The 11,829-nt window shown below is 38.8% G+C and overlaps 1 protein-coding gene across 2 annotated transcripts; it reads right to left on the bottom strand.

The window, feature by feature from the left end:
- Positions 1-3,592: 3,592 nt before the first annotated feature.
- On the bottom strand, positions 3,593-6,263 carry LOC115568348 (T-cell immunoglobulin and mucin domain-containing protein 4-like). 2 transcript variants are annotated; one of them, XM_030395547.1, is made up of 7 exons: positions 6,094-6,263; positions 5,587-5,931; positions 5,347-5,394; positions 5,105-5,193; positions 4,949-4,999; positions 4,400-4,493; positions 3,593-4,243 (listed from the first exon to the last, which is right to left on the bottom strand). In XM_030395547.1, exons 1-7 carry the CDS (start codon positions 6,158-6,160, stop codon positions 4,155-4,157), a joined length of 783 nt encoding a protein of 260 aa, XP_030251407.1. In that variant the 5' UTR covers positions 6,161-6,263; the 3' UTR covers positions 3,593-4,154. The 2 variants fall into 2 exon arrangements, with proteins under 2 accessions (XP_030251407.1, XP_030251408.1); XM_030395548.1 differs by lacking the exon at positions 4,400-4,493 and having other exon boundaries at positions 3,593-4,221.
- Between the last annotated feature and the right edge of the window lie 5,566 nt (positions 6,264-11,829).

Here is an 11,829-nt window from a genome sequence, read left to right as displayed (position 1 = left end):
TGACACTCAAGGTTTTGGTCACTGTTGTAAATGTTCTCAGCATGTTTAATACAGTGACATGTTCATGGAATGTAATGTTCAATGCCAACTGTTTATTTATCTGTCTAATATATACATACAATATATTTAAAGATATTATATGTGACATTAAAACGTCTAAAAATAGCTAAACCATTGTATTTATACCTTCATATTTTATTGAGTTAAAGGAGACATATTACACTATTTGTTTCTTTCCTTCAGTGTATTATATACAGCATTTGAAGCTCCTCTCTTCTACAGAAAACACAGCTCCTGAAACGCCCTGTCAGTAGTCCTGCCTTTAATTCTGTGACTTTGTGACATCACACTAGGTCACAGAGTCACACATTTGCATAATTAATGCCTAGCAGCTTGTTTGTCATGTGGGAAATGATTAAGCAAAGCTGCTATGTTGTTGTTAGTGGTGCTGGCTCAGGTGTGTGTGAGCTGACCAATCAGAGCAACCTGGGTATTCAGGGAGGGGTCCTTAAAGAGACAGGAGCTAAAACAGAGTGTTTCAGACAGAGGGGAGAATACAACACTGCAGCACTGGACAGTATGAGAAAACTGACGTGTTTTTTGAGAATTAAAGCATAACTATATAACCTACTCTGTAGAAACCCAAAATAAAATATGGAACATGAAAATGAGCATATTATGTCCTGTTGAAGATCGGCATTGATAGCTGTTTAACAATAAATTGATTTCTGCAGACATTACAGTTTGTGTGTTAAAGTGCAGTGTGTTGTAAATGTTGGGGAAAGATTGCTGTTACGGTAAATACACTAATGTTGGTCTGTCGTTTAGGATATGCAACTAAAACACTTTAGTTAAGGGGAAGGCTGCTGTTGTGGACAGCTGGTTGAAAAATACATTTAGTGCTACAGTCTGATGAAATTAAATGCTGCCCATCCAACAATCCACTCCAACTTAATGAAGCCCACTGCACTTTCCTGAACTGGTACCTAAAATTTGCATTGGATTTCTCTGCAAAATCATCACATATGAACTGTATTCCAAGGATGGGTAAAATTAATTTGAATGGTACATGAGTCACAAACTATAATCCATTTCAAAGTTAAAGAAAATAAATTATGATGGATTATGATCATGGTGAGGAAGAAAATTGCTGCCATCCCACCAATGTTTCCCACTCCCTGGAGGGCTTTGAATTCTTCCATCTGCGAAAATGACCTTTATCGTGAGGGGCTGCATTAAATGTTATTGGAACATAATCTTAAACACAATCTTAATATGCAGAATATTCAAAGTTATGTTGTACTTTGGATACTACTATATTGCTTTGTCCACTATCTTACTTCCAGCCTTAAGCCAATCCCACATGAGTACAAAATGACATTAAATTGGATTGTTATTATAGCAATAAACCCCAAGAGGCTGTGGTTTACAGTGAGAACAGCTGTGGGGTGTTAGGCAGAACACAAAGAGTAGTTTTTCTTATGTATTGACTGACATAGGAGAACAACTGTGAGGTTTTAACCATTCTTAAATTCTCTTTTGGGTAAAGATCTTCATATCAACAGCCATTTTGCAGTAAAATGCTGAACAACGTTCTTACCTCTGTCAAAGAGGTTATTGTATTGTATATGGTTGGTTCCACGAAACCTGGATGGAAGATGGGTCTTTCATCTGGTTATAGAGAAGGACCCAGGGATTTTCACAACTACTCTCAACTTTTTTTTTTTTTTTCAAATTTGTATACATTTCTCAGGGAGTAATGCATGGATGCAAGATAAATAGGGCACATTTAGGTGGCTGGTATCTATGAGTGAGCACAGAAATTGACTGTTTGACCTTGGCGGAGGTATGTCTACTGAGTGTCTTTAAAATACTAGTAAGAATTATTCAAAATACTTCTCAAAAGACTCAAGACACTCTCAGAATTTCAGTGCTAACTTTTGTTGTCATGTGAGCACGAACACAAAAAGTTTTGGATTCATAATATTCTTCCTTTTCCAAAACATGTATTCACTAGGTCTTGAAACATGACACTGATGAAAGCAGACAGTCTGGTTCACTAAAGGGCCATGGACTTTTGTATGATTCTTAGACTGATGAGTAAACATTTGCGCTGCTGGATGTTTGGTAACCCAGAGCAGAACTTCCTCTTTGATCACTCCCACTAACATGTGTCTGGTACAACTAACAGCAGCAATATTTCAAAATTACAAATAAGTTGCTGTTTTGGTTCCCCCCTTAAAGTTTGATAAACTTTCCTCAACAGAAAAATTTAATTGATTTATTCATCTACATACATATATATATATATATATATATATATATATATATATATAGAGAGAGAGAGAGAGAGAGAGAGAGAGAGAGAGAGAGAGAGAGAGAGATTTTTACATTAGCTCAGACAGGTTCATTTAAGCATCAACTTGGTTTCACAGGTGTGCTCTGCTATAGTCATCAGAATAAACACCTGACAGGTGAGAGTTGCACACGGCAGCAGCAATTCAAATGTCCAGTGTGTAGGATTTAGTGTCACCTTGTCAGATTGCAAACAACTAAATACACCCACCCGCCCAAACATGAAACACAGAGCCAGTATTTGGTTTCTCCATAATGGACTTAGCCTGAAGGTGCAACAGACTCCGAGACAGAGGAATCTCTCCCTCTGGAGGCTCATTCTAAGGTAATGAACTTAACTATGTTGTTCAGTTTACGCCAATTGATACACCTTGAATCATACACACTGAACCATCGATAAAACAAGGTTCACATATTTCAGCTGATTTTCCCTCATCAGTCATGAAATACAAAGGTGCTGCAAACCAGAGAGTCACCGCCTGTCATGATAATAATAATAATAATAATAATAATAATAATAATAATAATGCATTTTATTTAAAGGCGCCTTTTAAAGCACTCAAGGACACCGCACATCCAACAACAGTACAAAAAAAACAGGAGACAATTTAGTGCAAACGAGGATGAATAAATAAATAAATAAGAAGATGCATTCAGTTTTATTGTGTCCTCCGTTATTTTGTAAAGTTAATCCTCATGTGCCATGGTGTGTTACTTCCTGTCACTGTCTTATTTTCCCTCCCTTGTGATTGTCTGGATCAGTTTCACCTGTCCCTGAATAGCCTCTTGTGTATTTTGTCCATGTGTTTTCTATCTTTCTGGTTTCAGTTTCTCTGTGTTTGTTCCTCATGTTTCATCTGTGTTCTTGCCAGTGTTCCTCTTGCTGTTTTGCTCAGCTTGCACTTGGTTTTGTTCTTGAATGTTTTGTTTTCTTAGCTTTTGCTGCCTGCCTGTTTTTTTTTTTTTTGTTTTGTTTTTTTATTCTTTTAATCAGTTTTTGCATCTATCTCACTGATTCAGAAGTTATTTTGTCACCTCTGATTTCCCTGATAACAAGAGGGAGCAGAAAGTGAAACACCAATTTTCATTCATCTTACCAAGAGAATTGTTTTACAGTGCTTCACTGTGAAATTCAGCCATTAATCAATTTCATCATAAACTGGAAATATGGAGTTAAAGTTAGGATCGAGCACAGTGTGGAGTGTGGATTTAGTATTTTCATAAACAAAATACTGAGTTTGTCTATAATGTGTTTTATTGAAGTTTTAGTGAGCAGAGTTTTTCAATATACACTTAAGATGTTCAGACAGTCTTCAAAACAAACGGTGGGAATACACATTTATCCCACAGTTTCCTCTCTCTGGCCCTCCCATCTCCTTTCCTAAACAATGTTTGTGCATCGTTTTCAGAGTGGAATCTTCTTTCGTTTTTTTTAAAATATCCAGAAGGTGGCATCGTGTCCACAAGTATAAACCGTCCACAAGCTTTTAAGATATTAGAGATAAATTTTGCTACTAAAGCAGACAGATAGAAAATAAAAGCAAATGAATTAATCTGCAGGATATTTTTGCATCTTCTCAGCCATGTGTGACTCACACTGGCCTCTGTCAATGCAATCTGAAAATAGAGGGACACTGTAAGCTGCTTTACTGGGGAAATGGTTTATGTTCCCGCTCTCTTATTCCTCCTTATTTTTTTACAGATAAGCGTTTAATATGTGGATAGATTCAGAACATGACAAGCAGACACATTTAGCTATCATAAATCGGCAGACTCCTCTGTTCTCATAATGTTGACCATCAGTTAAGATTTGGGATACTTTCATAGATGTTCTCAGCAGCTGAGGTGTTGAGCTCTTGAAGCTTCCTCCCTGGCAGAAAACCTCGCCCTGGTTTGAGGAAATGCAAACATTTAACGATATTCTCTGTCTATAAGAGGAAGAAGCACGCAGTGACTTCAGATATTCAATAGACACCCACGTTAAATGTGTAAAATTAATCTGAGTGGCACATGAGTCACAAAGCATAAGCCCTTCAACACTTACGGAAAATGAAGACGAGGATTACGATTATGGTGAGGAGGAAAATAGCTGCCGCCCTGCCAATGTCTCCGACTGCCAGGGAGGCTTTGAATTTTTCCTGCAATGAAAATAAACCTTATCGTGAGGGACTAGGTCAAATATAATTGGTACATTGTTTGAAATATGTGCCATAAATACATGGTATATTGAAAACTGTAATATATTTCTGTACTCTCCATTTCTCACTTCCAGCCTAAACTCACACCTACACATGTGCAATATCACAGACAGTTGAATATATATATATATATCGTCTGTTATAAAAAAGACAGGAAAGATGCACACTTATAATTTCAGAAGCATGTTTATAATTAGGATTCAACTTTTGTCTAATCATTTCTAAGGAAAAATACCCCTAAAGAAGACCAGATGTGCCCAAACATTGGTTTTAAATTAATTAAACAGACTGCATCAAAGCCGCGGGCTCATTTTTAAGTCTAATTGAAAGAACGCTCTAGACGAGGAGTGCATTTTTCCTTCAGTTTTATATAATTTCTCATTTAAAAACATTACCTCAAACGTAAAAACACCGTAGGTTTTCACTTCATTCACTCGTGGGGCCTCCTGTGCAGTAAAAAAAGTATAATTATTTGTATACATTTTCTAATGTGAATATTTATTTCAACCAATAAATTAATTTCTTAATTTAAAAAATGAATACTACCATACCTCAGCTGTTTCCTCCAATGGGTTTCCAATTAGGTCAAGTCTTGCATCATCAACTTCTTCATTTTGAGGTGCAGATGTGGTCAATTTTTCTGTAACCAGTTGAAATGGTGAGTTACACTCACGTAAAAAATAAAGTTTATTTAAAATGTTATGCAGTGATTTACACTGTGTTTTCTCCCTAAAAAAACAAAAGATTCATAAAGACATTAAGAGATTTTAACATAATATATTTGATCGTTCACCTTGAGTTCCAAGTGTCCTGTCCTCCGTGACGGGATGTTCTGTAGGAGCTGGAATGAAAGAAATAACTTTAAGCCAGCTTAAATACTGACGCTTTGGGATTGTAGGTCTGTTCTGATGCCAACACAAAAGCATCAGTATGTGACGAGATAAGAATGAAACTCAAAAATAAACCTTCTTACAAAGTGGACATTTAACACATGATAACATGGTTCACCCAGTATGATTTTCATGAGCATTACCTTCCTCCATGACAAGGTGTACGTTGGCCTTATGGTCATTGAACCACCCTGGGATCTCCACCCTGCAGCCGTACACCCCAGCATCAGTCCACTGAGCGTTCACGATGGTCAGGGACACGTCTCTGTCTGCCAGCCTTCCCAGCAGCTTGTACCTGGGGGACTTCCTATAACGCACAGCCCCTTCCTCGAAGGAGAGAATGGTCTTGGAGCATTTGGATATGGGCACCTTATCTTGTCCCCAACAGAAACTTAGGAAATTGACGCTCTGAGTTTGGATGTCATACCTACAGGACAAAGTCACATTGTCTCCATAGAAGCCAGTGACCTTAAGGGTGCTGGAAGACACTGTGAAAGACATCAAGGACTTTAATTGAACTAGATTGCGATGCAATTCTGAAATGTCAAGGCCACAAATGCACCCACCCTCCTGCACACACACCGTCGCTTTTACACCCACAAGCACTCTACAAACACAAGCAAACAAAAAAGCGGAGAATATCGACTCACCCTTGGTCAGGATTGAGAGGAAAAAATAACAAAGACCACGCATGTATGTAGGATATTGTATAACCATGTCCTGAAGTGAGGAAAAGATGTTCTCTCCCCACACACTTCGAGACGGATGGTATCATGCACTGAAGGTTTAACTTCCCTTTTTGAAAATCAGGAAGGAAATCAATACTAGTCCTGTCTACTTTTGGACTTGGCTCCTTGTGATGCACGATGAGCTCACTGAGAAATGGGTCCATGTAATCTGCTGTTATAAACCACATCTGAGTTAAGACCAGCTTGTCACCTGTAACGGGATAACAAAATGCCAAATGCAACAAGCAATCCCACATTAATTCAATGTAGGAAGTTTAAAAGAAGCCGAAATAAGATTTTTTACTTTTTTTAAAAAACCTTATGGTTGAGTAAGACACAAGCAGTTTTCGAGGATCCTACTTTTTGGGTCTGTTTACAGCTTGTGTGGTGACTAAAAATTAAAAAAATCAATAATGTCACTCTAGGCTTTTCAATTATTCTGCACTACTCACAGGGCTGAGGGCATTTTAAATGAGTCCCTTATTTTCCACAGGGATCATAAAAGTTTCATCTCATCGTCATCAGTAGCGGCACTCAGCTGTGATGAGTTGTTTTCAAGGCATTTCTCAAAAAGTCAAAAAGTCCTCAGCCTGCCGCTTTATTACAATTACGGGCTGCAGCAGTTTTATCAACAGCTGTCTGATTACTGGAGTAATTCCTCTGACTTCCTGCCACAAGCTCCACTCTCAGGATTTCCCTCTTTTATCCACTGTTTAACTTTCTCTACCCATTTGTCATCCTTTATGAGTGAAAACAATACCCTGCACCAAATCCTGTTTTAATTTAATTTAGATATTTTTTTTAATAGCTCCATTAGTTTTGATCCTTTATAGAACATTTTGTTTTGTTGAATGAAACTTTTAACCAGTTAGCAGAGATGGGGGACCCGAGTGATCGCAAGTTTGAGGATTGTATTCACTTGAGGCTTGAGACAGGTGACTCTAAAGGACAAATATTTGCATTTTCGAGGGATAAAACATCCCAGCAATCCATGTAAAGTTCGAGAAACGTTTCTCAATCAATTCCTGAAAGGTAGAAACTTAAGGGAAGGTTCTCTTAAGTTCAACTTGACTTGTGCTGTTTGTTACAACAGTAACTTGAGAATTGTTTGCGACTTGAAGGTTAAGAATTTTTTATGTATTAAAAGAAGTTGTACCAGAGTTGGCTTGCAGCTAATTTGCATCTGTTGTTCCTGACTCGCTTTTGACAGACTTACTCTCACTTCTGCTGCTTGGTTTCTTTAATTGAAGAATTTGAATGAACAGTGCTGCTTTATCCTCAATTCTCGTGGAAGTTTTCATGTCTGTCTTATTCTACTTACTTCATCTCTTGATATGTTCAATTGGAATTAATCATATGGCCACAATTCTTCTGTGTGTGTGTGTGTGTGTGTGTGCGTGCGTGCGTGCGTGCGTGTGCATGTGTCAATGCATGTGTTCAAAGGTCATTGTTATTTGACTATTACTAATTGAAAGAAAGGGTCAGATATGAGGACAGCAGCCAAAGAGAAACATTTTGTCTTTGCCAGCTCTTATCTGCCCTTCGCTCCCCTCTGACAGGCCCATCTTCACCTCCACTTGTCAACTCTGTCAGCCACCACTGAGCTGCTGTGGTGCTCCATAGATCACTGTCCTCCCACATTGGTGTCCTCGGTTTCATCATTTCTCTTAGCTGTGAATCTGTTCTCAGATGTCCCACACCAACAACAAACATAATGAAAGTGAAACCCTGGAATGAAAGTGGTAAGAGAATATTACTCATCAATTGTTTTAGGGGGTTCCGTATTTTAAATCACACTGTAGATATGAAAGAAAGCTGTTTACTGAAATTATAAAAAACGCATGCAGGTTAAGAGTCAGTTTGGCAAGCAGCAGTTGGAAGGCATTTCAAGTCAATCGAAATGCGATTGAAAGGCAATCTCAAAATCCATTGGCTGTTGTCTGACAAAGATTTAACTTTTTTTTCTTACTAATTTCTCGTGTCAAGTTGCCAATCGGACTTTAAACAATGACTGGCACATGGATGAGGAAGTCTTGACCCGGATATCTGTTATCCGGATATCCGCTAGCTACCCCAGAAACCCCCAGAGGTAAAAATCATCTCAGATTTAAGCCAACGAGTTCCAAGACTGCATAAAAAAAAATAAATGCCAATATGCCTGCACCAAAACAGGGACTGCAAGATTTCGTAGTAACTTGCTCAAATTCTACAACAGGAGTTTTGTTTACCCTTTATTTCCTGTTTGGGCTCAAATTGGAGCCATTGTCAATCTGCTCTAGAGATAAAGGTTTAAAAATGGCATTTGGAGCCGAATAACTGGTCTGGTGCTTGGCCAAATTGCCAGTGCTGACAAAACTGTGGGTGGGCGACTTTTGCTGATGTCTGATAAAACAAAGCGGAGCAAACAGAGAAGGAGAAGTGAGACGACTAAGGTCACAATCTGTGTCATTTTTAGAAGTCGTGAAGGAGGCGGGGAATGGCTGCTTGATGGCTGCTGCCAGTGGTGGAAGAACTGAAGCACAGACACACCGACAGAATCTTCAGTTTTTTATCCATCAGATCTAAGATAAGTCAAGAATGATGGGTATGCTTATACAGTATATACATAACAGCTTCATTCTTTGTCACTTTGAGGTCCCCTAAAGTGATCCATCACTGCAGGCGGACAAGAGAAAACATTGATTTGCAATACTGCTGACACTAGAGGATCCATTGTTACCTCTGGAGTAAACATGCTGAGTTGGTAAACAGTTCCTCGGTCTTTAAGATGACCTCGACTCCCCAAATGTGTTTGCCTGATAAGACACAAACCTTGAAGCACCCCTCACATTTAGGCACATTTAAAAAGTTTGTTGACCACTCCACATGTCAAGGTGACAAACTTGTTAAAAGGGTTTAGATTTATTCAGGTAAGGTTTCCTAAAGAATTGATCATTTAAAATAGATAACAGAGACTAGGTGTCATTAAATTATACAGAGCAATTGCAATAAAACAGCCATGGTGAACTGGATACAAAATAACATTTTATCTATAAAATATGTCTATTATTATTTACAATCAGTCTAATTTGCTGTAACTGTTAAATGAATATTTCAAAATGTAGGTATTGACAAACTTGTGTAATTATTGTGGCCTTTATTTATTTAATCTAATATTTTACTGGCAATTTCAATTTGAGTCACCCAGTATTATAAATCAGCAAGTGTTTGTATCCCCTTATTGTAGGCTATTTGGAGAGACTACATACTTAATTGAAAGGAGGAAGTAAAATCAAAGTATTATAGACCACCAAAGTCCATGTTAGAATGTGATCCACAGTGGATTAGTCAGACAACAAAATGTCAGACTATAACCAGGTTCGGTTCCCTAACCTTAACCATGTGTTCATTATTGTAACCAACTGTAAACCCCCCATGACGTCGCCCAATGATTTGGGGTTCTGATGCCTCAAGTTTGGCATCACAGCTGTCGCCATCTTGTTGGTGCCAGAAGTGGCCATATTTGGACAAGAGGGAGGAGCTGGGGAGGTTATTCTGATTGGATCTGACTGAGAATATGGGGACATATCAATAGTCATGCCTTAAAGCTTACCCTGCTTACCCTGCATCTAGTTTACTGGAAATGGGACCATAATTTACAAAATGAATGTCACGCTATATTTAAGAAAACCGAAACAATAAATTCCTAACATAAACTCACAGGGAAACTGTTGGGGTTACCTTCTCATAAGCTTACATGCCATCAGACTTCCTTTTAAAAAGTCGAGGATGTGCCTCCTACTGGCCATTAGAAATAATGCAGGTTGAAGGCACCCCAGGTGCTGGTTTCATATTTCAGACCTGGGCACTCTGTCTGTGTTCAATACAGACAAAAATTGTAACCAACCATCAACCTGACTGCAGCAGCGATCTGCAGAGCTGACCTCCGTTTTCAGGTGTTTATGTTCTGTAATGTTGACTGCTGACTACTTCATGAAGACATTACAGAGATGAGAGGGGTGAGTGCTGTGTGCCACTGCACATTAATGTTAGTTAGAGTACAGTTAGTTAGTTATTGTGATAAATAAACACAAATGTTCCTGCCATCAAATTCAATTCACTGTTGCTGTTTCACCATTAGAACAACCACCACTGCCGATGACTCAGGCACAGATATACACGATGAGGTCATGTTTTAAAGTTTTATTCGCCTTAAATTTAGTCTCGTTTGCCAACTTCCCTTTCTCAAAAGTGGTGACGGTGACCTAATGGAACGCACTGTTACATTTAGTAAACTTGTGGATTTCTCTGGGTTGAACATTGTTGGAAACATTTGGGATGCCAAATTCCTACATATCAGAACTTTAAGTATAAATCCAACTTTAAGCTCAATAACACCACTATATAAATCCATGAAATCAAACATATTGGGTTCACTATCTGTAAACAGAGTAGGGGTGAAAGTATGTTTTAGTATTCTTAGTTTTCAACAATGAAAAATGTTCAGTTCAGAGATTTTCTGCTCTTAAAAGAGATGACTGCAGATATTTATGCACTTTCTGTGGGAGAATAAAGTGTGCTTAAATAGTGTTGATATGTAATATTAAGTAAGTTTCTTTGTTTATTGTCTCTCTCTTGTTTTATTTCAATATTTCCTCTTCAAGAACATACTCTAATCTGCTTGCCGATGTCTGTGTGTGTGCGTGCAGTTCATACATGATGGATTTATGGCCACTGCTCCCGGCAACTGTGGGGCCCCGGCCCTTTCCCCACTTCTTACTTCCCACCCTCATCTCTCCTGGGAGTGTGTTTCAATGTCCCCCCTCCTCTCTCCTATTAATATCCCACTAGGGAGAACAGAGCTCATGGGGATGTTTGGGAGCGGAAACGCCTCCAAGCACTCCTGGAAGACACAGAGCTGGGTGATGGCAGGGATAAGAAAAGAGGGACAAAGAATGAGTTGACTGAGGTCAGATTTTCAGTCTGAATGTGTGAAAGAGGATTAGAAAAATGTGAATAAGGAGAGGGAAAAAGGGTGGAAGTGAAAGTAGACGAAGTAAGAATGAGAAGTTGGAGATCTGTCCCGGACAGAAATACACCTTACGCTCAGCAGTACAGCTGTCTGCAGGAGCTTCAGGGAAAGACAGAGTGTTCACATTGTTTTCTTTTGAAGGATGTAGAGTAATCATTGTAGTTTAACATTCCCAGTGTTTGTTTTTTTTTCTTTTTTTGATTCCCGTCACGGTTACTCATTGCAGCATCATTATGGTAGATACAGATGCAAATAGTGTTTTCCCACAAACAATCTTTTCTGGATCAAGTGACTTACCACTTAACAATGTCTGTGCTATGTATTTTGTGCCAGATTGGGGCCTAAAAATGGGCATGAGAAAGGTAGGGTGCTGAGACTGTGCCTACACAGCGTGCGGAAGAGAGGCACTGCAGGACACAAGGAGACTTAACCAACAGCATTCTCATGAGTTTAGCCTCCTTCAGCACAATCGAAGGGGAAAAATGTGCAAACATAAACATGCCCTTAAAGGAAAGATGATTAGGGGTGTACAGAAGAGAAGTTCTCCTGACCCGAGGCTGGTCCAGGTCCAACTCTTTCTCTCCACTGGGAAGCAAAGTCCTCTTTTCATTTCTCACATGGCCCGGCCACCCGTGCTACTAACACAG

The sequence above is a fragment of the Sparus aurata genome, chromosome 18 (genome assembly GCF_900880675.1).
Source record: "Sparus aurata chromosome 18, fSpaAur1.1, whole genome shotgun sequence".
Lineage (NCBI taxonomy): Eukaryota > Metazoa > Chordata > Actinopteri > Spariformes > Sparidae > Sparus > Sparus aurata.
Note: the sequence above shows the minus strand (reverse complement) of the source record. Positions and strands in the feature narration are given on the sequence as shown.